At 38.0% G+C, this 26,230-nt stretch overlaps 1 protein-coding gene across 1 annotated transcript; it reads left to right on the top strand.

The window, feature by feature from the left end:
* Positions 1-1,908: 1,908 nt before the first annotated feature.
* ccnt2b (cyclin T2b) lies at positions 1,909-25,416 on the top strand. Its single transcript, XM_079807573.1, has 9 exons — positions 1,909-2,087; positions 2,671-2,752; positions 2,899-3,027; positions 12,878-12,938; positions 13,028-13,090; positions 14,720-14,765; positions 20,217-20,380; positions 22,877-22,947; positions 23,090-25,416. Exons 1-9 carry the CDS (start codon positions 1,927-1,929, stop codon positions 24,008-24,010), a joined length of 1,698 nt encoding a protein of 565 aa, XP_079663699.1. The 5' UTR covers positions 1,909-1,926; the 3' UTR covers positions 24,011-25,416.
* Positions 25,417-26,230: the final 814 nt, after the last annotated feature.

Below are 26,230 nucleotides of genomic sequence, written 5' to 3'. Positions count from 1 at the left end.
ATATGTGCAGTTCTTCGTTCTCTTATTGCCATTCGTAATATAAAATAATGTAACATAAGATCTAAAACTAGTTCCTGGCCTTTATTCTAGACTAGTCAAGAGTACACACAATTATTATAATAATAATGACATTTTAAACCAAAATTGTTGTTTGTGAAACATGAAGACACTAAATCAACCCCAACCCCCTAATGTGGTTATTATGAAAAATGAGGTTATTAAAAGAAGCCTAGATTTTGAATAATATAAAAAAATGTAATCTGGTACTGTTATTTAGGGCCTGGTCTCACAGACAGGGTTTAGGCCTTAGTTCAATTAGGACATTTAAATAGCCTTTATAAATGTGCCTTAAAAAAAAAAAACATAATTGGTGTGTATCTTGAGACAAAACAATGGCACTGACATATTAAAGGGTTAGTTCACTTTTAAATAAACTTTTGCTGATAATTTACTCACCCCCATGTCATCCAAGATGTCCATGTGTTTCTTTCTGCAGTCGAAAAGAAATGAAGGTTTTTGATGAAAATATTTCAGGATTTTTCTCCATATAATGGACTTCAATGGGCTCCAAACGGTTCAAGGTCCAAATGACAGTTTCAGTGCAGCTTCAAATGGCTTTAAACGACACCAGATGATGAATAAGGGTCTTATCTAGCCAAACCATCAGTTTCTGAGAGAAACCCAGCAGTATTTATGCTATTATTTTACCTCTTATCAGACGAGCGTGATCATCTCTGAGCTCCGCCATAACTTCCGCTAAGTGAGGTCAAAATACAAGCATGGTCATAGATGTATACGTAGATGCCTCATTAGAGCCTGCATGGATCAGTAGAATGAGGCATCTACGATCGATATATCTATGACCATGCTTGTATTTTGACCTCACTTAGCGGAAGTTATGGCGGAGCTCAGAGATGATCACGTTCGTCTGATAAGAGGTAAAATAATAGCATAAATACTGCTGGGTTTCTCTCAGAAACTGATGGTTTGTCTAGATAAGACCCTTATTCATCATCTGGTGTCGTTTAAAGCCCTTTGAAGCTGCACTGAAACTGTCATTTGGACCTTGAACCGTTTGGAGCCCATTGAAGTCCATTATATGGAGAAAAATCCTGAAATATTTTCATCAAAAACCTTCATTTCTTTTCGACTGCAGAAAGAAAGACATGGACATCTTGGATGACATGGGGGTGAGTAAATTATCAGCAAAAGTATATTTAAAACTGAACTAATCCTTTAACAGCACAATAATAAAGCATTTTAATCTAGGCTTAAATGGATAGTTCACCCAAAAATGAAAATTACCCTCAAGAGAATGTCATAAGCACCTAGGGTGGCTTGAGAGTGAGTAAATCATTGTTTAAAGCTACACTGTGTGATATTTTCCCCCATCTAGTGGTGAAAATGTATATGACCATCCAGTGAATATTAGTTTCTGTTCCTCTCAATTCCGATTTCGTTTTAACTCCTACGGTGGCCGATTTAGTCAAAGATTAACATGGCTTCCAGTTCGACCTCGTCCACATTCGTCACGGTGCCATCGAGTGTTAAAACGCCAAAGGCGAAGCTTGAATTTACGGGTATGTCCCTCTTTGGCTAATGTACTTTCAAGATGGAGGGGCAACATGGCGACCCTCACCCGTATGTATTTTCAATGGCATATTATAAACTTACGAGAATACTTTATTACTTGAAAGAAGTAAATATACATTAATGAGCACATATATTTTTGAAAGAACTAAGTGTTTTTAGCTAAGAATAAACTAAAAAAGTTACACAGTGTAGCTTTAATGTTCATTTTTGGGAGAACTAACCCTTTAATATGTGACGTACCGCCTCCATCCAGCTCGTGTCGCTGCCGCGCTCGTGCTCGTGCTCGGTGACGTCACTGTGATGTAGCGCGCAGTGCGGGCGGAAGCGGGTGGGATGATGGCGGCGGTGCAGCGGGGCTCCAGCAAATGGCTCTTCACCCGAGAACAGCTCGAAAACACGCCGTCCCGCCGCGGCGGAGTCGAGCCCGACCGCGAGCTCTCATACCGACAGCAAGCCGCCAACCTAATCCAGGACATGGGACAGAGATTAAACGTGTATCCTTCACTAAAACAAAAGCGATGTGACTGAGTTAGCCGTTAGCACGTTAGCACGCTGCCGCTTTTGATCAAGTGGAAAATGTGCCGGTCAAAATACGACGTTTTATGCGTCGAAATATTCACAAAACGCCTTGTTTTTTTACAGTTCACCTTTTTAAATACACGAAAAGGTGTATTTTTGGGAAACAACATGAGTAACTGAGTGAATGACAGGAAGGTGGTTCAATGTCTTTATGCTTGTTCTATACAGTATTTCTGGATTACTATTATTTTGACCTAATCTAATCAGATTTTTACTGTTATAATAGAGTTGTTTTGTGTATTTAATGAGTTTAAGAGTGAATGAGACTTAACTAGTTTAATATAATGGCTAAGCACATGTTTTTTTGTGTCTTTATTTAAATAGGGCTTTTTTTCGTTTAATATAGTATATTATTCCGTGCCAAAACCTATATTAGTGTAATTTGGCAATGTGAGATGTTTTGATTTTTAGTGTAGTTTTGAAAGTTATTATTATTACTATTATATTTGTGTCATATTGCATATTTTGCATTGTTTTTTCCTTGATCAAACTGTGCAGATCCCAGCTTACGATCAACACAGCTATCGTATATATGCACCGATTTTACATGCTTAATTCCTTTTCGAAATTCCATAGAAATGTGAGTATGCTTTTTTTTATGATCAGACTAAATGTGCATGTGTATGTTGACCTGCTTATGCATACAGTTTTTAGGATTTAACTGGAATTTAATAGTTTTTCGTCATATTATATTGGTCGCATTAATTCTTTGCTCTCTCCAACCAGAGCATCTCTCCCACCACCCTGTTTCTGGCTGCTAAAGTGGAGGAGCAACCCAGAAAACTTGAACATGTTATTAAAGTAGCACATGCTTGCCTAAACCCTCAAGACCCTCCGCTGGACACCAAGAGCAATGTGAGTGTGAGGCTTATGGGTAATGTAGTTTCACGCTCCACTTTATTCTAGGGCTGGGTGACATGGCCAAAAAAGATCATCAGTCAATATCGATAATTATCACGGTAAATCTTTCAAGTTTAAAGGCAATTTTTTGCTCCTGAGTGAAAGTTGTAGAAGCCACCAGAGAGTAAATAGTGATTTTAAAATACTTTTTACTGTCAGAACTAGGGATGTCTCAAGTACCGGTACTTCGGTGCCAAGTCGGTGCCGAAATTATTAAAATGTGATGATGCCAGCATTTCTGTAGTACAGATTCCCGAGTATATTCGATACTCACAGCTGCGTTCAGTCGCTTCTGTGTTTATCTAAGCGACTTAAGCCGAATATATACTAGTGTCTTTCAAATTTAAACTGCAAAATACTATTTAATTTAAATATTACTCCTGCATGTTCTGCGTCTCTGTGTGAAATGACGGTCTGTCAGAGGATGCAGGAGCACGTGCGCGCACACACACACACACACACACACACACACACACGTGTGTGTGTGTGACACTCGCTCGCTGTCTTTGTAGTCTCTGCCGTGTGTCACAATATGAGGACACGAACGTATAAACCGTCCCTTCATACCGTTTCATTTGAGAATACTGTCCTATCATAAACACAAACACTCAAAGGTCTTCACAGCAACCCATCAAAATAAAAGTTCGGTTAAATTTTTTTTTATTTGACAATATATCAGGCTACTGTTGTAGCCTACTGTAGATTTAGCTACTTCTCTATGTAATATGTCTAATAATTATGCCTAGATGGTTGATTATTATTCACTTGATCTTTTTCAATAAACAATATTTACTTTTAAACCGCATACAGCCTTTAAATGTTTATGTATTATTTACTTATAATGATTATCATCATAAATAATAAACTTAATACATTTAATAATTTTTTTAGTAGTTAAATAATAAAACATTTAGCTGTGGTACTGAAATTGGTGCAGAGTACCGTAACATTTTAATGGTATTGGTACCGACTACTAGGCCTGTCGCAATAGTCAATAAATCAATTAATTGCACAATAAAAAAAAAATTAGCTCGATAATTTTTCCTGCTGCAATCATTTCCAGCATCCGTTTTTATATCCATTTTTGCAGAGCGTTACATTATATGATCACGCTCTTATTCATGTAGTTACTTCTAAGCGCGACAAGACACAAGAGAATGCGCTGTATGTCAATGTCCTGTCTGTGTGTCGTGTGTGTGTGTGTGTCAGTGTCGTGTGTGTGTGTCAGTGTCCTGTCTGTGTGTCGTGTGTGTGTGTGTGTGTCAGTGTCCTGTCTGTGTGTCGTGTGTGTGTGTGTGTCAGTGTCGTGTGTGTGTGTGTGTGTGTCAGTGTCCTGTCTGTGTGTCGTGTGTGTGTCAGTGTCCTGTCTGTGTGTCGTGTGTGTGTGTGTGTGTGTCAGTGTCCTGTCTGTGTGTCAGTGTCCTGTCTGTGTGTGTGTGTCAGTGTCCTGTCTGTGTGTCGTGTGTGTGTGTGTGTCAGTGTCCTGTCTGTGTGTCGTGTGTGTGTGTGTGTCAGTGTCCTGTCTGTGTGTCGTGTGTGTGTGTCAGTGTCCTGTCTGTGTGTCGTGTGTGTGTGTCAGTGTCCTGTCTGTGTGTCGTGTGTGTGTGTGTCAGTGTCCTGTCTGTGTGTCTTGTGTGTGTGTCAGTGTCCTGTCTGTGTGTCGTGTGTGTGTGTCAGTGTCCTGTCTGTGTGTCGTGTGTGTGTCTGTGTGTCGTGTGTGTGTGTCAGTGTCCTGTCTGTGTGTGTGTGTGTGTGTGTGTCAGTGTCCTGTCTGTGTGTCGTGTGTGTATGTCAGTGTCCTGTCTGTGTGTCGTGTGTGTGTGTCAGTGTCCTGTCTGTGTGTCGTGTGTGTGTGTCAGTGTCCTGTCTGTGTGTCGTGTGTGTGTGTGTCAGTGTCCTGTCTGTGTGTCGTGTGTGTGTGTGTCAGTGTCCTGTCTGTGTGTCGTGTGTGTGTGTGTCAGTGTCCTGTCTGTGTGTCGTGTGTGTGTGTGTCAGTGTCCTGTCTGTGTGTCGTGTGTCTCATGTCAGTTAATCGAGGGACACTCTCACACACACACACACACACACACACACACACTCGCGTCAGTCTCCTGCTCACATCGACTTCTCTTTTGCTCTTGAACAAACAATAACAACAACACAGAGAATCTTCTCAGAACGACTATATTATCGTTTATCGCAATAATTTCTTGGCCAATTTATCGTCCAGCAAAATTTATCGTGACAGGCCTACCGAATACTGTAATTTTGGTACCGTGACATCCCTATTCAGAACCTGACACACTTGCCAAACAAGTGATAATTTCACAAATCTGAGGTAGAACATTTCTAATATAATATATCAAGTTAATGCAAGTGAAATATTTTGTTCTTTTTTTCTTAAAAGAAATATGTTGTTTGACTTTGCGTATCTTCGGCACAGTCTGAAATATAAAAAAATATTATGTTTCGTCTCTTAGAAATGCAGTAGCTTGAGTTACGTAGTACATTTATGTTCATTAACAAAAACAATAACATCGTTAGGACTCTACTTTGGTTCAAATGAACCATTGGTCATCCATAGTATACATTTAGATCATAAGCAGTTAAAATCACACATATAGCACCTCCCTACCATGGTAAAATGTATTCTATGATATAGGCACAATTTTGGCTTCGGTACGGTACCACAATCTAATACCGAAGTACCGATATTAAATCGATACCATATAGGGTCTGAATTTTGGCGCGGGTATTGCGCATAATTTTACTCACTCTCGCAGGTTTGAGGTTTATAAAGCGGGAAATTAACGCAAATGTTTATTATTAAATGAATAAACAAAGATGATCAAATCAGTCATTTGGAAACTTTCTTGTGCAAAGTAATTTCAGCAATACTCCCTTCTCTAGCTCTCAAAATGAGCAAATTGCTTCTGTCTTCACAAGACATCGCACATACACTTTAAATGCAATCTGCGATTCAAAACTTAAGCTTTCGTTTCGGGAGCTGACGGAAATCACTGCCCACGTCTTTTTAAACTTCACCAATTTGAACATGCGAGCGATTTTATAGCATTCCGTCATACATGGGGATGGGAGCTAAGAGAGAGTTTTCTTTGTGCTCATACCAACAACAAACACACAAGCCTAAAGAACGTCGCGCATTTTTAAGTTGTTTTTCCTTAGTCAAATACACACAAATGTATGTTAAAAATGTCCATCTTTAGAGAGCAGTCGCATAAACACAGTTGGTTATGTCTTTCGCGAATATAGTGCAATAGTATGCGTGCAAATATTATGAAATCTAAACGTCATTGGTTGAAACGAACGCTGGAGATTTCATTATATTTAAACGATGCGATCTTACGTATGTGCGTTGATCAGCGTTAAAAGAAAATAAATGTCTAAATTAGATCGTTTGATTTATGCACTCGCCTGTCGATCTCTTAATGTCTTATACAAGTCAGGAATGGCAAGTGACGGATGCTTGGCAAGGTTTGATGGTTCTTCAGCAGTTTTATAAGCAAAGTAATTCCAAATTTCACGTCTAATCCTCTCTTTATTAACACCTTTTGTGCGTGTTTAGTGAGATTCAACTGCTGTGTTAATTTTGTTCTACGCTGCCACATTTGCCGGTTTCGAGTCAGTTTGGGTAGCGCACTGCCACCTAGTGGTGAACTTCGGAACAGCAGCATATACCAAAATGAGCAAAATCTTGATATCGTACCGTTTGAAATAAAACACATACCGGTATTTTCCCAGTACCGGTATACCGTGCATCCCTACTATGGTATTTGTCTTAAAAAAACGGTAGCATAAATACATTTTTTGACTATAAATGCAAATGCACCAATGCTATAGCATAACAAAAAATACTGTAATTATATTGCATTACTCCTTTGATACGTCTACATTAATATTACAATAAAATTGGATTTGAATATACCACATTTCTGCCACTACTATGGTGCAGTTTAGGGATGGATTTGCCATCTGAGAGTTTTCCCGCTTGGCTGCTGTACAATGTGGGCCGGCAAGTCTTAAATTCGCTGAAGTATTCTGTTCTAGGTCTTAAATCATTTTAAACAGGTCTTTAATTTTCCTACGTCCATGTAACGTTACCTCTAATGCTCATTGAAATGCTCCTGCAGTTTTTTTTTTATTCCGTTGTGTTGTAGTTTTCTTTCTTTCGCTAGTCCAAATATAATTTGCTGTATTACAACTACAAATGAGATCAACATGCATCTTATATTGCAGCCAATCAGCTTTCGTGTTACTGGAGTCTCTTTCTGATTGTACTACAGACACATAAAACGGGACAGTTTTTCTGCAATTACTAAATACAACGAAAAATCGACATGCATTTTGATCCTGCATTATTCACAAATACACTTGTTTATTTACGAATAATGCAGTATCAAAATGCATGTCGATTTTTCGTTGTATTACAGCTCATACAACATAAATATTTATCACTTTTAGCAGTGGTTTATGTAACTTCAAAGGGTTTCCTGTAAAATGACACCAAAATTGTGTATTTAGAGACAGTGTTAGTGGGTATGGGAAGCTTTTCAATTTGGGGAGGCCAAATCCAGGCGGAAATCCCCCAAAATGCCCCCAGAGCTAAGGAGGTTAATGCTTACAATTAAAGATGCAAAAGTTCTTCAGTCAAGAGCAACGAGTGATTTTTCTATTAGTCTTTTGTTCTTTGAGTAACATGATAGACAGCAGCAGGTTTATTAGGCTGCTGTCACTTTAAGTGCGTATGCACGGATCTAATATGCTGTTACACCACATGCTTTTCTCAACTATTAATGTTGCAAAACTGTCTGTTTGAAAGGCGGCTTTATTTGAGCGGCACTTGTATAGATCAGTGGTGTGAGTGCGAAACCTCCGAGTTAGGGCTGTACGATCGAAAAATAACCGAAACCGACATTCAGAACGTCTAACCGACGTATTTTTCCCATGACGGTTATTTCAGTTTTCACGTGACTCCGCCCTGTCAGTCACATCAAGTAGAGTTTGAAGGCACAGAGAGAGATGCAGGAGCAGTTATCTGTGTTTATAGATGCCCAGAATCACTATAGTAGCTGCATGTTTTACACAGTTTATACAGGTCAGTTAATTGCTGTTCTTATAGCCTACGCGCTGACACACACACACACACACACACACACAGAGACCCCAAAGCCGCTTTCACTTTCGTGCTCATAAAGTTTGTCAAGTAAATGCGTTTAAAGGCTTGCTAGTTTCAACATTTAAAGCGATTGTGAACTATTCAAAAACAACAATACGGAAAACTTCTCCGTTCAGTGCTTAGCTTTTTTCAGTCAAGTCAACTTTATTTATATAGAGCTTTTAACAATGTAGATTGTTTCAAAGCAGCTTTACAGTGTTAAACAGGAAAATAATGCAGCATAATTTTATTCAGCTGTATAGCCATTCTGGAAAAAACACTGTCATCAGTTAATTTCAATTATCATACAGTGACAGTGTGGGCTTAAGATCAATAATTCGATCAGTAATATCCAGGGTACCCGCGGGATATTAAAAAGTCTTAAATGTCTTTAAATTCAAAATCAAAATTTTAAGGCCTTAAAAGTCTTAAATTCGCTGAAGTATTGAGTTCTAGGTCTTAAATAATTTTAAACGGGTCTTAATTTCCCTACGTCCATGTAACGCTACTCCATTCCTCATTGAAATGCTCCCGCAATGTTTTAGAGAGAGTGTGTGTGTGTGTGTGTGTGTGTTGTTAGTTCGTTTTTTCGCTAGTGAGAGACCAACATGCTTCTTATATAGCAGCCAATCAGCTTTCGTGTTATTGGCGCGAGTCTCTTTTGGATTGTACCACAGACACAAACGGATTTTATTCTTCAGCTTCAGTTCTTCCAGTTCCACGATCGTGAAAGCAAAGGCGAATCTTTCTCACCTGCCATCTCACATAATGACCAAATACAAGTTTGATATGCCCGATAGCACTAAACAAAGAGTTTAAAAAGCGATGGAAACCCTGAACTCATTCGCTACTGACACACGGACCGATGTCAGACTGGCCGCGGATTCTGCACGCGTTTACCGCCTCAGCGCTCGCGCGAGTGCACCGAATCTAGGCTCATTCATAGATATCCATATCCATATCTATGGGCTCATTACTGTAGGTCTTAAAATGAAAGCAACCCAATATAGCCGAGCCTATACCCGCTCCTGCCTGTGTAGTTCATATTAATCAAACAACAACAACGGGGAAAACAAACAGTAGCCTACCTAAACTTAAAGCACGGTATATTTAAGTTGTATTTATTTGTCCTATTGTCAAACAACATTCATGCATTTTGTTTGTTTTATTGCCATGTGTGACTATTGTGCATCTAATATAATGATATGGTAAATGTGGCATCCTAATTATGAAAAAAAAGAAGAAACATGCTCATTTCTGAAAATGACCACCACAAAATCAGTAATTTTGATCTCACAAAAAAATGTATATACATACACACACACACACTACCGGTCAAAAGTTTGCGAACGGTAAGATTTTTAAAATGTTTTTAAAGAAGTATCTTCTGCTAACTGAGGCTGCATTTATTTGATCCAAAATACAGCAAAAACAGTATTGTGATTTTTTTTTTTTTTTTTTTTTTTTTTTAACAATTTAAAATAACTATTTTATATTTCAATATATATCTTAAAATAGAATTTATTTCTGTGATTTCAAAGCTGAATTTTCAGCATCATTACTCCAGACTTTAGAGTCACATAATCCTTCAGAAATCTTTTTTTTTTTTTTTTTTTTTTTCATCCATCAAAGAATCCCCAAAAAATTTTTTTACACAACTGTGTTCAACACTGATAATAATCATAAATGTGTGTTGATCATCAGATCCTCATATGAGAATGATTAGTGATTTAGTGAAGGGTCATGTGACACTGAAGACTGGAGTAATGATGATAAATTCAGCTTTGATCACAGGAATAAATGACACTTTACTGTATATTCACATAGAAAACAGTCACAACAGAACTGTCACAATATTACAGCTTTTTGTATTTTTAATAACATAAATGCAGCATTGGTGAGCAGAATGTAAAAACATAAAAAAATCTTCCCGTTCTCAGACTTTTGACCGGTAGTGTGTTTGTATATTAATCCTGGTGGGATTGAGCTATGAGGAAGTGCAAGATTACTAATACTTTGTTCAATTTGAATAAATAAATTTTGCAAGTAATTTTGTGATTCTGCATTTCCTTTTGTACGTTTTTTTTTTTTTAATTGCGTGATATAGGTCTTAAATTTAATTCATAATGGTCTTGAAAAGGTCTTAAAAAGTCTTAAATTTGACTTGGTGAAACCTGCAGATACCCTGATTTAGTTTAAATGGTTAATTTAGTTTATTAATTAGATTTATTTCGATGTTTAGTTGAAAATTTCAGTGACACAGAACGTGTCGTGTCTCTGAAAACGCGCGCGCCCTGAAGGCAGACCTCTTTCACCTATTACTTTCACCTGCATCCTCACAAAGCTTTGTCATTTGTATGTGGTTTAAGCCCTGCCAGTTTGAACATTAAAGCGAGTTTCGACTAGGGCTGCTCGATTATGGAAAAAATCATAATCACGATTATTTTGGTCAATATTGAAATCACGATTATGTAACACGATTATTTCACATGACTTTGGGAATGTGTTGTATTTATTAAAAATACACCTTTCAACAATTCAATTGAAATTGTAACATTTGTTGTACTTTTTGAACTATTAAAATAAATAATATAACATATATTCAAATCAAAGTATAAAAGTATTCACATAAAAATGATAACCACAAATAAATAAGATCAACAATATGGTTCGGCTAGATATGCTTTTCATGTACGTCTAACATTAGTTTTCAGGTACAGAAATGTGTCAAATGTAAAATAACATTGCATATTTGAGTGCATAAATTAAAGATTAATCCTATTAAACTTACAAAAGCTATTCAATCAAGAGCGTTGAGTGATGTCCTTGTCTTTTGTTGTTTGACATTAAACAGACAGCAGTAAAGGCTACTGCCCCTTTAAGACCTAATGATCGGATATGAGTCGTCTTTCTCGACTGTATAAAGTTCACTTAAGGCATATACAGACTATGTCTGCTAGAATACTCATCAAGATGGACATGTTGACATACGTTTTGTGTGAGTTTGTCCGTTCAAGAGCAAGACTTGAAAGAGAACTCAATATTTGCGCGCTGTGAGACGTGTGCGCGCTCTCGGATGAGTGCACAGAGATACATTTTCTCACAGCGCGCGCGGCTTCTCATTCGCGTCTTCTGGCACTAAACCCGGGTGAGGACGGTGAAAATGACTCGTCATATTCAAACATACGGCAGCACTCGCATGCATTGAACAACGTTTACAAAGAGAGAATTATTTGAAAAATATGAGGGGAAAAAAGGACGTTTAAACGGCACCCCTGCTCTCGTCAGTTTGTTTCTTTATCAGATTGTCATAGGTCACTCTGTGTTTAATTTTCAAGTGGTTAAACAAATTCGTGGTGTTCCCTTGCGTTGCAGCCACTACCATGTAGCAAATCTTGCACGTAGCATGTTTCTGCTCGTCGTCTGATTCCTCGAAGCCAAACTGTTCCCAGACAACGGAGTTGGTTTTGCCTTTTTTGCTCACCAAACGCTGCTGTAACTGCCCTCCTTCTGCCATCTTTACTCGCGCCGAGTTTTTAAATTCCAGCGGATGATATGCACACGAGATTCACGACCTGAGAGTTTGTGGCTTCGGGAGGGGCGGATGTGCGCGTGCGCGTTTCATACAGAACGCAAGACAAAATAAGAGTGTTCTTGCAAAACTGAACATGGCAAAATAATCGTTTTTTCTCGATTGTACTATTTTGGTGATCGTTGGGAGGCAAAATCGAAATCGAAATTCGATTAATTGCACAGCCCTAGTTTCGACCATCAGATGTGTATTATGTTGAACTAATGCCTGATATATTGTGACAAACGAACACTCAGACAGAAGCTGTGACTAAAGTAAAGTCACTAAAGTAGCTTAGATACTCAACCGTTATAGGCATAGATTTAAATACCTTTGAAGTAAGTACAAACCACAGCTTCATAATGAATAGAGACGGTATGAGTAATTCACACACACAATCACTCTCTCATTAATGCATCCAAATAAATGTAATGTAGGCCTACAGTGTTAATTTATCTGTATCTGATGTACAACAAACAGAAATCTGCCCCATAGACAATAACTGCTGAAAGTGAACCGTTTCCTTCAAGTGTTTTAAAAACACAATGCACTTTTTCATTAGAAAAAAAAATTCCACCTTTTAATAGTAGAAAATATTTACAGTACAAACCTTATCAGTGAACTTGCTCAACCTTATGAGGGCAAAAAAAAAAAAAGAGCAAAATAATCGTTCATTAATCGTAATCGAGGTCAAATGTTCAATTAATCGAGGTTTTTATTTTTGGTCAAATCGTTACAGCCCTACTCCGAGTAAAATTATCTGCAATACATGCACTATTCAACTGGAGCGAATGAGACGAGCGAGTGAGAGGAGGCGGGTGTGTCAATTCAAGAGAACAATCAACTGCAGAAAAGGAGTATCGATATTTTTGACAACACTAAAACATATTAAACATTAATATCTCTTAGGAAAATAAAGCGATAATTATCGTTTTTATCACCCAGCCCTATAATACATGATATAAAGTGATGTAAATTGTACATAAATGATGTAAATGTTTAATTGTGTATATATATTATCTGGTTAGTTTTTGATGTTTTGCCATCATAAACATTGAGCTGGTGTTGTTGAACCGCAGATGTACCTCCAGCAGGCCCAAGAGCTGGTGCTGTTGGAAACCATAGTGCTGCAGACACTCGGTAAGTGGCCAGTCCGTTCTCAGAATCTGTTCATGAGAGTGTGTGATGGTCAACACATGAGTCCTGTCTAACTGGTGGTTTTGTTTCAGGGTTTGAGATAACTATAGAGCATCCACACACAGATGTGGTGCGATGTTCCCAGCTAGTGCGAGGTAGATGCTTCCAGTCTTTCTTCATCTCTTTCTCTTCTTTTTACAGACGTATTGAAACTCGCAACTTCGTTCTGCCTTTTTTGGCTTTGCATTGTAGATGTACGACGATGCTACGATAGCCGGGCTTGCATTTATGTATTTATTTCAGACTTTTATTCATTATTATATATTTTTTTAAGTGCTGTATGTAAAATGTGCATTAAAAGCTATTTATTTTAAAGGGTTAGTTCACCCAAAAATGTAAATTCTGTCATTAATTCCTCACCCTCATGTCGTTCGACACCCGTAAGACCTCCGTTCATATTCAGACACAAATGAAGATATTTTTGTTGAAAGCTGATGCTGAGAAAGGCTTCAGATAGGCCTCCTACATTTACACTCCCAAGACCCATAAAAGGCACTAAAAACGTCGTTACAAAGTCCATCTCACCACAGTGACTCTACAATAATTTTACGATGCGACGACAATAGTTTTTGTGCGCAAAAAAAAATCAAAATAACACCTTTATCCAACTTGTTCTTGTCTTCCGTGTGTGTCTCCACGACGCATGCGCGAGAATATGAGCAGATCCGGCGTTCGGACACATGACCCAGAAGCGATTTGTTGACAAGCAGAGGAAGACGCGCGTGTCTAAGCTGTTGAATTCTACATTGATCGTTCTTTAGGTCTCGGCGTAGTTCTCAAAATGGGGTTAAAGTGAGCATTTCATGGATTCCTGAACGCTGGATCTGCGTCATATTCTCGCGCATGCGTCGTGGAGGCACACGGAAGACAAGAACAAGTTGGATAAAGGTGTTTTGTTTTTTTTGCGCACAAAAACTATTGTCGTCGCATCGTACAATTATTGTAGAGTCACTGTGGTGAGATGGACTTTGTAACGACGTTTTTAGTGCCTTTTATGGATCTTGTGAGTGTAAATGCGCTGAATGCCAATGGAGGCCTATCTGAAGCCTTTCTCAGCATCAGCTTTACACTAAAATATCTTCATTTGTGTTCTGAAGATGAACGGAGGTCTTACGGGTGTCGAACGTCATGAGGGTGAGGAATTAATGACAGAATTTTCATTTTTGGGTGAACTAACCCTTTAATAAGATAAGAGAATGCATATACTATAGTGGAAGCACATTTACTCAACTTTCTATTTTGTGCAAATTTCCCTGTAAGTGACAATTTTGAAAGGAAAAGCGCTGTTTTTTTGCAGAAATTATACTCAAACGTTTGTTTAAATGTTTTTTATAATATATACACTACTATTCAAAGGTTTGGGTCAGTATGTTTTTTTTTTTTTTAAAGAAATATACAACTTTAATAATTAATCTGCATAAATGCATTAAATTGATAAAAAAAAAAGTACTTTTTTTTATCAATTAAATGCAGTCTTGGTGAGCAGAAGGGACTTCTGAAAAATATTATTACTGACCAAAAACATTTTAAGGGTAGTAGTGTATCATTAAATATTTTTAATACCATGATATTACACTTTAGATACTTTTTTTGTTGGGCTAAACTGAATAAAATGTTATGGTGCATGTCGTAATTTTGCGTTTAGAAATGCGAAACATGGTTTGAAGAGTCGCAGTGTAAATGTGACCGGATTGTATCTGACATCTCTCTCTTTCTCCTCACAGCGAGCAAGGACTTGGCCCAGACCTCCTATTTCATGGCTACCAACAGGTTGTTACCCTGACCCCTATTTGTTGCACTGCCATGGCACCCTATGACTTCCTATTAGGCAGGTTCTCCTTCCTGTGTCCAACGCCCTCTTGCGCCTGGGCGGAGCGATTTCCTGCCCGGCGCCGTGCGGTGTAATGTACGGAGGGCTTGCGGTTGGCGCAGAAGGTTGAATACACAGCCTGGGGTGTAGAGGTGCTAATAGAGATATCTTGATTGAGTGCATAGGTCAATAACTCAATTGGTAGCCTGAATATCAGCTCAGAGTTCAAAGGTGTAAACTTAGAGATCGTCATGGTAAGTACCAAAGACCGCATTTCTTTATCATGTTTATTTTTTGCTCTGAACTTTATTTGAATTTGACTTAAATATAAAATATAAGCATAGATATTCTATTTTTTTTTTCATTCAGGATGATCACAATATCATAGTATTTCTTTTTGATGTAAATTTTGACGTTGATGAATTTATAGAATAATTCTGCTGGAAAAAGTATTTGTAGATCAAGTCTAAATTTCTATTTAATTAATTTAGAGTTTGTGGACTACTTCGTTACAATATGTCTTGTTGGTTTTAACCTGTTAACTGTCACCCCCCTTTTTGAAAATATACATGAATATGCGCTATCCAAACTTAAATGGTTGCAATTCAAGAATGCTTTGGAATATAGACATGTTTGGTCTCATTTTAAAGAAGACGGTCTGAAGATTATGGCTCAAGTGAAATCATTTAAAAAAAATTAAAGTATGATAATGTTATACGTTTAAATTTACTGTACTAAATATTTCATATTTTATATAAAATATATGTTACAAAATCAAAAATTTCTATCAAATCAAAGCCAAATGTCTAACCAATTTGTGTTCCAAATTTGAAGTTGATATCACAAAAATTGAAGTTCCCATGAGATTGTTTAGGCGCTGTACCGCAAATAGCCACCAGGCGTAATTTTTTTGTGTGCAATCTCTTGTAACAAATGTATATATTTTTGTCCAAATATTACAAAACAGGCAGATATAGAACCGTGAGACTTAGACCTTTCCGACGATGTTAGAAAAGGTTTTTATTATAAAGTAGTTCAAATAAATGTTGTAATATGAAACCTGATGACGCCCACTAGGGGGAGGAGCCGCTAGAAGAATTTAGAGTACTGTTTCCATGGTAACGCAAACTCCGATTTCAAAGCGGTTTTCGCAGGATGAATCTTGAGTTCGTAAGCTTTCGAATGATGTGTAGTTTGTCAACATTAGTTCAGGATAAATAAAGGATATAATTGTTTTAAAAATGCAGTGACAGTTAACAGGTTAAGCACCGTTAATATTGACTTCACTTTAAAACTTAATTTCTCCTGTATTTACTTCCAATGCTTTGTATCCGTAGCAACTTAATTTAGTGAAGATCCCTATTGCACTCTGATATTGTAATTTCAGTGCGTCTTCAAAAAGCTGTTTTCACAGCAAAACACCATCTCATATGACCGAAGGCCAAAACGCAGAGAACGTTTTCAAATCTTTCCGAATTAGTGTAGCCATAGCCTCGGCTCGCTTTTTGAGATCCAACCTGCGATCTTTGTTTTAGCAGCTGGAATCTTTAACCAATCAGGTGGCATCTCATTAGCCATTCTACAACATCTGGATTGTGCTGAAGTCTCTTCCTCTTCTGTCACTGATTTAGCGACTATATCTCGGCCTCAGACGTCATGGCTGAACGTCTGATGCATATGGCACACAAAATTGGAAACCCTTCAGGAGTTTCAAAGTCCTCATCTGATTGGTTGAATTCTCACGTTTTTTTAATGGTCCGCTTGAACCAAGATTTTTCAAAAGTATGTGAAATGTAGCAAAGTTTGTTCGTAAAAGGAGGCGGCGGGAACCAGCGAACATCCAACATAAACTTTAATATCAAAATGAAAGTAAAGCGACAGACGACTGCCGCTAAAACCTACACAAACACGACATAAAGTCCTCATTTATCAACAGTGCGTAAGAACAGTTTCACGCAAAGTGTGGGATTTACCAACTTTTACTTGTACGTAGAAATGTTTAAATATAGCCAATATAAGATAATCTAGTGGTAGAACAGCGACACTGCACATAAAAAGCTTTTAAGTGTGTCACAGTATGCATTAATTAATCTACATATGTCCTGCATTTCCTTTAATTATAAAACACTAAATTTATATATATATATATCTCAGTACAGGCTTTCGGTTCGGTGCACGGTTTTCGAATGCAATCTTTTAACGGTTCACATTCGGCTTGTTTTAAGCGCAGAACACACTTCAATCGGAGTTCCCACACGAACATATTAAGTATTCAGTCCATTTTATCACGAAATTCAAACGATAAATCCCGTTTTTTTAATGTGACGTGATTGATCACAGTTCAGGCTGCGCGAAAGACCTCAATATAAAAAAACATTGTCATGTAGCATCACATTACCGAATTTTATTCACTATAGAAATCAACTCTTTCACTAAATACATGCACTATATTAGCCGTTATATTCATTATATTCTACCGAACCTGTTATGTCTTGATTATTTAATGTATGTTTAAATGGACCTGTCATGAAAATGATACTCACTGTGTATAAATGATTATATTTCAACAACAAATTGGAAAAAAAACTATTTTATAATTAGATTTAGAAGTTATTGCAAAAACTGCCTAATGTGAAGTTTACATGTTTGTGTACAATGTGTTATTTGAGTGTTGATTATTATACCTAAAAATAAATAGCAACTGAATTTAGGCTAATAGTTTGGGCTCTGTTTAATAGTTATGTGCAAGTAAGGGCTCCCTATATATTCTACAGCAATATCTTCAATAAACTTTTAGTTATAATTTAATTAATTTAAGGGCAGACACACTTTTTTCAGTAAACCACTGTTTATAAAAATAAATTTTGTAAAACTGCTGTACCGAACCGTGAATACAAAACCGGGGTATGTATTGAACCGTCAGTTTTGTGTACCGTTACACCCCTAATAAATATATATATATAATGTCATTTTAAACGATATGTAATTGGTGTCAAACCCTATAAAAGACATCAATGTTGGATGCAATTATTTCCTTGGACCCGACCTACATCCAGCACCATCAACCAACACATTTAATTATGTAAATAGAAAAGGGTTTCATTATGTTAACATGCAAATCATTTGCGCTTTGAGTGCCTAGAAAAGCGCTAAATAAATGTAACATTATTATTATTTGTGATGCAAATTTGTTGTTAAACATCGTTGCGTGACTGTGTTTGAGAAGTTCCTCTTCTTTGCCATAATTGTGGTGAGGAAAAAACACAATCACATGATTTTTAAAGAGATGTGTTGTCACCATATATGGTTAATTGGAGGCGTTTCCGAATGCTAATGACTAGGGTTGGGAATCGTGAGAAATTTTCCGATTCCGGTTCCATTAAAATTTTTAAACAAATAGTGGTAAAGGAAAAAGGCACAATACGCAACTCAAACAATCCATTTTGTGTTTATTACTTGCTCTAAAATTAATTTACAGGTTGGCAATGTCAAAAAAGTCCTGTACTGTACATGTATTACAGTATTAAGCCATTCTTGCAACACATTTTTATTCAAATGAACACCTCTGAAATTGTCTTATTATATTTTATCTCTCACATGTTACATTTTGCTTCATTATCATTCATTCTTTGGAAATTAATCCATACTTGTGACTTTCTCTTCGCCATGCTGGTGGTCAACGAGAAAATATCTGACGCAAAACCGTAAATGTGAAGCGCGAGGGCTTTCAGTGCTGAACTGCTGCACTCCTGGAAGCGGCAACGTAATTAATATTCATGATGAGGTGAGCCAGGGTTGCCAGGTTTTCACAACAAAACCCGCACAATTGCTACTCAAAACTAGCCCAAAACAAGCCCAATCGCGTTTCAGGGGGGCTTCTCCGGTAAAATTCGCATTTCCGGGGCTAAATATCACATAATTGGGGTCGCTTCAACCCGCGGACATGAAACACAGCCCGCGGCAACAGTGTTTAAGTAGCCCAATTCTGCGGGAAAACTACGGACTTGGCAACACTGGCTGTCACTCGCTATTAAAGGATACGCTTCGCACACACATTGCACCAGAACCGTTTTCGGAACCGAAACGTAGGAATTTCGCGCGGTTCTGGTATTTTTCGGTTCTGCATAAGAACCGGTTCTCAGTTCCCAACCCTACTAATGACCGTGAACGAGCATCGCACTTGCGCACGTGTGGGATTGATCAACAATGATTGCTTACTCATGTGCGTAAGAACTGTGCGAACTAAATACGGATTTTCTTGTACTTAGAAACATTCAAAATTTAAGTCGTAGGATGAAATATAAACCTGTTCAATGCACTGTTGATAAATCTCCTTTTCATCACCATCATCACTCCTCCTTTTATCCTTCTGGAGCTCCTCCGTGAGACTCGAGACTCCTTTCCCACAGCTCTCGGCCCCGCCCTGCTTGCCACAGTCAAGTATGTGAAGTTCATGGCATGGAATCTTTAAAGTCCAAGAGTTTTACCCACCGTTCTGTTATTTTAGGGACATTGACGTTACATTTTCACACCCCTAAATGTAACGCGGAACCAAACGAACTGTGATTGGTTGCTTTTCATGTCAGTTTGACCAATGAAAGCTGCGATGGAGTCTTTCAAGTGTCAGTCAGGCCACGCATGACTAGGCTCTTCCTATCCGATGCTACAATACTCCTTGTCCAAGCTCTTATTCTGTCCAGACTGGACTATTGGCAGTCCTTCCAGCATGTACCTCTGCAAATGATCCAGAATGCAACGGCGAGAGTGGTCTTTCACGAGCCGAAGAGCGCGCACGTCACACCTCTCCTCATAAAATTGCACTGGTTGCCAATTGGCACTCGCATCATATTCAAGGCACTGATGCTTGCGGACAGAACGGCCACTTGCCTGTTAATACTAACACTTAATATTCTATTAAATCATTTAATTTTTATAAAAATGAACTTGCTAGACTAACTGGGACTGGTCACAGCACTTGCATTTTGTTGGTTCAACTGCTTTTGTTGTTCTCGCTAAATGATTAAATGTGACTAAAAGATCATTTCAAGCCAGTCAGTTGACTTTGAGCTGGTTTGGTCATTTAAAGCAAGAAGTCGAGTTGCCTTGGCATTGCTCGTGTCATTCTCTACCAGTTGAGTTGATGCCACACTTTAAGTGTCAAGTTATATTTTGTTTTGTTGACTGAATCTGTTTCATGCATTACGTACCATTTTGTTTTACAGCCAACCAGACAAACATCATTCTAGCAAACGCACATCTGACCGGACTAAGATCAGCTTTGACATGAAATAATCCAGACTATTATGAAGAATGGAAATGAACCAGAGGAGTTAGGATCTTAGGGAAGCATTTCTCGTGTCGTCTGTTTGTAATCGGCTGTTTTGTCTTCTCTTTTCTTCTCTCTCTTGCAGTCTGCACCTGACCACCTTCTGCCTGCAGCACAAGCCCACAGTGGTGGCGTGTGTCTGTATTCACCTGGCCTGCAAGTGGTCCAACTGGGAGATTCCCGTTTCTTCAGATGGGAAGCACTGGTGGGAATACGTGGACCGGGCCGTGACTCTGCAGTTGCTTGATGGTCAGTCAAACACAACTTAACATTTAGTGGAACAACACTTAACAATTTTGTTCTTTCAAATATTTTATAAATTGCTGAAATACTAGTTATTAAAACTTGTATATATTAGGGATGCACCGATCGATACCAGTACTCATATTCGTTAACCCTCTGGTGCTCTTCATTTAGGGGATGCTTTGGTTGTCTTCACGGTAGGGATGTGACGGTGAGGAAATTTTCCCACCGGTTAATTGATGTGTGACAACACCGGTAATACCGGTATCACCGGCGGAGGCTTTTAAATCACTAATTCTATCTAACCGAAATTAACATGCACACAACCGCTCTGAACTGAAAACGCGCCAGTGTTGCGTATTCACACACCGTGAATGAAGCTCGTCTGTAAATGCGCGCTCTGTGAAGCCATGGGTGCGTCTCAATCAGTTCCCTAGTTCAGTAGTCAGGGCACTGATCAAGCATTGATCAGTCTATGATTGAGATGCACGCCATGAATGAATAACAGTTCGTCCGTAAAGCCTCGTTTATACTCGACGCGCCCGCACGAGCGCGAGGGTGCGCGCGGCACAAATAAATGCGTGCAGTCAGCGTAGCGGAGGCTCGCACTGCGGAGCCAGGCGAAAGTAAACAATGCGCGCTCTGAGCGGCCGTGCACATTTAACTTTCGGTTTTGAATTAGCGCCAATTCGGCTGCGGGTTGCTTGAATTATGGGTTCATTAGTCTATTATTTTTAATGAAAAACACAACAACAAAACAAATGACAAACTCCCTTAAATAGGCTCTTTTACGTTTCGTTTTGAAACCAAATTTTCCGCGATCATCTCAGTCAGCTCCTCACTCTTAAATCTGATGAATGACTCCTGCCGCTGCCGAGACTCACGGTCGGATCCTGCTTTATTAAGCAGATACGTTCAGTTTTTATTTGTATTGTCTGTTCTCTAACTGAACTAAATGATTTTATTACTATAAAAAAATCAAAAAGACGGTGGGCGGTGCCACGGTGGGCAAGTGATGTAACCGGTGTTGAGTCTGGACACCGGTAACACCGGCAACACCGACTATCGTAGCAAGCCTACTTCACGGTCATAAGTGACCGGACACCTAAAAACTAAACTTACTCCACCCCAAACCAATGCAATTTATTTTAATTCAATAATATTTTTTATTTTGTATTTTGAGATTGTTTAATGGTATTTTTTAATATTTATGCAATAATAATGGTCTATTTTTGCCATTGAAAAAAAAAATGGTGTATTTTTTTTTATTATTGCAGTATTTCAGGTTAAAATGGAGACTAGGCTAGATTAGTGCCCTCTTTTGGAATTATTTAAAGGGGTGGTTCCGTGTTTATGGGGCACAGTGTAACATGTCTTAATACTTCTTTTTTTTTTTTACTTAGATTTTACCTTTATTCCACACCGCTGTCTCCACTGTTCTTTGAACGGCTTGTTTGCTTCCTGCTTCTGTGAAGCCCATCCCTCTGAAAAACGCAATGGTCTTAGATTGGTTAGATGGCCACATGTAGTTTGTAGCTCTGCAACAGCTCTCTTTGTTGCGTGTTCGCGGGGGCAGTGTTTGTTAATAGCAGGTGTTTATGATGTCACCAACCCGGGAAGAAGCTTGTTGTAGTCCAAACCGGCCGTTTTTGTAGGCAATAAACTGCCATAAATTTAAAAGACAATATATTTTTTTGCATTGAACTTTCAGTGCTGTAACTTTGCAGATACTGTTTATGCTCAAGCAGCAACATTACACACTAACTAAAGTTAAAAAAGTGAAATCGCATGCAACCACCCCTTTAAGGAATCATGGAACCATGGGTGTAATCACTAGAGGTCTCTATGGAGAGGCTTGAGAGTTTCCTAGTTCTCTTTTGAACACATTTAATGATTTTTTTTTTTTTTTTGATGGATTTGAATATATATATTAAAAAAATCTCAAAGACTATTTATTATAAAGTTTTAGATATTTTTTGTTGTTGTTAGAAATATAGATTTTTTTTCTGTGAATTTGTGTTTTTGTTTTTGCAGATTTCCCATTCATTTCCTATGGTCGGCCATTTATGACCGAAGACAATGAGCGCTACTTTTTTTTTTACGACCAATTAGCATGCTCAAATCATGACCCCAATTTGTTTGTGTGTTTATATATATTATGTAAACACAAACTTTTATTTTGGATGCGATTAATCTTTTGACAGCCCTAAATAAATGTTATATTTACCTGTGGCCTTCCCTGTTAGACATATGCAGAAATGTAATAGTTATTAAACACCTTTCTTAACTGCATATATAATATATGAAATGTAGATTAATCATCATTAAAGCTACAATTTTCTATGTTCCTGTTGTTCTTTGATGATCAATAATGACAGGCATCTCGTTTAACGCAATGACTTTTTGGGCCAAATTCGATTAATTAATTAATTCGATTGATTTTTATTTTAAATATTTGGTTTTAATTGTACTTTATATAAAGTTTGTCTCTTATTTTTGTAGACTTGACTCACGAGTTTCTACAGATCCTGGAAAAAACACCAAGCAGGTTAAAAAGAATCCGAAACTGGCGGGTATGTACAAAAAAAACAACATTTATAATAAAAAAACTAAACATGCGCTAAGCCAGAAACCTACAGTTATAAAACTGCATAGATTTGTGATAAACATTTGATTGCAAACAGTCAAGTAATGGACATTTTGTTCTCGTTTCAGGCCACGCAAGCTGCCAAGAAACCAAAACTCGACAACCAATCACTAGACAGTTCCTTCCAGGCCGCTCTGAGCCAGGACAACTCATTGATGGGAAGCATGTGTGACATCAGAGGGGGCTTGTATTCCGAACCATCCACCTCTTTCCCATTGGACGGGGCATCGATGTCACTCAACGGCCTGTCGAACTTGCAGAGCTTCAGCTTCCCTGCACAGATTTCCCAGAGCGCAGATGCTTTTCTCGCACTCCAGGGGGCGCCGGTAAGCAAACACGGACACGGCTCGGCGACTCTCGCCCCGCAGAAACTCACTCTAGAGAAATACCGCGAAAAACACGCAGCCGAGTTAGAGCACCGACGCAGACACGAAGAGGACGAAACCGACCAGCATCGAAAACTCGGACATTTATCGTCCGAGCCATCTACGTCAATCCGGGCGAAGTATTCCCAACAACAGGTACAGGAGCGTCCGCTAAAGAGCGGCTCGCTTAAACGACGCCACCCTTCATCGTCGGAGAACGGCTCCTCTAGTCAAGAAGAGCTGAAAATGAAGATCAAGGTTTCATCGGAAAGTAGCGGAAGTGGTAAGAGCCGCCACAGTCCGCGCTCCAGCCGCGAGAAACATCGCGAGCATTCGTCGCACAAAGCGCCGAGACACGACTCCTCACACTCACACGGAAGCCACCACCACCACCATCACCACCACTCATCCAAATCCCACCGATCTTCCAAGAGCCACTCCTCCTCTGCCTCCGTTTCTGTCAATCAACAGATAGGCCACGCCCACTTGGGGAAGATTGACAGGAGGCTGGGGGAGGGGCAGAGTTCTGAGCCTAATGCTGCTTTAATAAATAACGGTCCACACATGGATTATGAAGACACTTTTAATATGCTTGATTCCCTATTAAATGCGCACAACTTTTAAACAAGCGGAAAAAAAACTTACATATTACGTATAAAACCTCAACTAAAAAAAAATTGTACGATTTTTCGTTCTCCAGCTAATTTTATGCAAGAATCACTCGTCCGTTACACGTCACAGTCGCTCTTTTGAGTTAATCATGTTTTATCACTGAATTTAAAGGAGAAAAAAAACTACAAAAATGAAGGTTGTACTGGCGTTTTAGTGTAAATGTGTAAACGACAATTGTGAATTTTTACGATTTTAAAACGTTCTTAGAGTCGTAGAGCTTGCTAAAGAGAGATTTGCGAAATGCCTCGGGCAATTTTAACTTGTTTTTAGTTGGAAAAAACGCAGTGATGTGAAAATTGTATGTGTTTTTACTTTCATGCTTGATTCACGATTTTTGTTGTTTTTCGTTAATCAAAGGGATGAAAATAGAGATGTGTGTGTGTGTGTGTGACTGTTTACAAAAGGAAGGTGCAGATATCTGTTCACTGTTATTTGTATCGCTATATCTATGTATAATTATATTTCACGAATGCTCAGGTTCGGAGGCTATTAAAGGTGAAAAGCGTCATAACTTTTGAGAATTATAGCTGAAAATTTCACACAAATGCCTGTACTCAGATTCCATTATATTGTTTTCCATATATTGTAAATTTAACGTACTGTATAAAGTTATCTATTTTATGTTATTCTTTGTTAGAAAGCTGAACCGATGACATCATGCCCCCAGGGCCGTTGGGTCTTGCGAATTTTTTTTGACGACATTATGCTTGCAAATAAATTTTTTTTTTTTTTTTTTTATAAACCTTTGACAATAGTGGAAAGCAAAATGCCTTTTCGGCAATAAACAGACTTTTTTTTTTTGGTTAGTTTTTTTTTTTTTTTTTGTGCGCCAGGTTTGAACGATCAAGATCGCATCCCAGAATTCTCAGCTGATCTGCTCTGTTCATTGCGGTGTACGTCGAGCCTTAAAACTGTATGATCGAGATGTTAGCTGCCTGTGTGTATCTGTCCCATTTTCCAAGATCTCAGTATTTCGGTTTCGGTTCCCGTCTTCTCCTCTCATTGGCTGCTGCTTCTGATTGGGTAACACGTGGGCTGCCATTCAAACGAACCAACGGTCAACGTCACGTTCCTAAAACAGCTTTGGGACCGTTTTGAAGGATTTTGATGGGGATAAAGACAGAGGAGACATTCACTCTAGATGTGGCCTAGACTCCTGTGCTGTTATAACCTCCTTTCACCAGATACCAAAGGTTTGTGCCTCAGTGTTTGCCCACCGTTGGAACTGTATGAACCTCTTAGGTTTCCATCTTTTTATTTTATTTTATTTGGAATGCCACAGTTCTTATTATAGTATTAGATATGAGTCTGTATGGATGATGTTTTGGATCGTCTAATAAACATCCAAGAAAAATTGCATATCAAAATGCTTTGTCTCTTTTTGTTTTTTTTTAATGGTTTAATTAAATACTTTTATTAGTATTTTAGAGGTTATTTTAAATTTAAGTAAATTGTCACCGCCCTTTTTGAGCATTTCGTGAAAATGCACTACTTAAATGGTTGTAATTCATGAACCCTTTGGACTAAAGACTTATGGTTGGTCTCTTTTAAAAGAAGACACTTGGCAGATTATTGCTGAAGTGGAAAAGAAAATATAAAAGTTATTGAAATTTAAGTTTATTGTTATAAAAATATAATAAAATAAATTATTTATTTTATTAAAAAATATATAAATTGATATAGGTTTCAGCCTAAAAAAGACAAAGTCAACGCCAAAATTCTAACCAAGTTGTGTTAAAAATTTTAGGTCATAAACTCAAACGAGTTTTCTCTAAGACTTTTAGCTGCATAACCTCCAAAAATCCACTAGGGGTTAGACACGCCATATTGGTGATTCCTAGAGATTGATCTGGCAGATATTCTCTATATATATATAATTTTCTGAATATTTTTTGCTAAATACTAGAATCAATGTTTATGTTATGAACTTTTAGCATGAAAATCAAAGTTTGAATGATTAAAAGTGGTTGTTGTCTTTTTGTTACAAAGGTGAAAACTCCTGTAATGATACAGATTTTTTGATGCACACTCTTGTCATATATTAATCCATTACTCTTCCAAAATATATATTTTCTGCAAAATCATCAACAAATATGTATTCTTGAGTCTTAGACCTTTCCAATGATATATAGTTTGTCATGACTAGATTAGGATTTAATAGTAATATAGTGA

Source organism: Gobio gobio, assembly GCF_949357685.1.
Source record: "Gobio gobio genome assembly, chromosome: 24".
NCBI lineage: Eukaryota > Metazoa > Chordata > Actinopteri > Cypriniformes > Gobionidae > Gobio > Gobio gobio.
Note: the sequence above shows the minus strand (reverse complement) of the source record. Positions and strands in the feature narration are given on the sequence as shown.

What these genes read in the sequence shown, in the direction of transcription:
- ccnt2b (XM_079807573.1), top strand. Translation starts at nt 1,927, where the DNA reads ATGATGGCGGCGGTGCAGCGGGGCTCCAGCAAATGGCTCTTCACCCGA. An exon ending in CGCTGGACACCAAGAGCAAT is followed by an intron (nt 3,028 to 12,877) that starts GTGAGTGTGAGG and finishes GTTGAACCGCAG; the next exon opens with ATGTACCTCCAGCAGGCCCA. An exon ending in GACTCTGCAGTTGCTTGATG is followed by an intron (nt 20,381 to 22,876) that starts GTCAGTCAAACA and finishes TTATTTTTGTAG; the next exon opens with ACTTGACTCACGAGTTTCTA.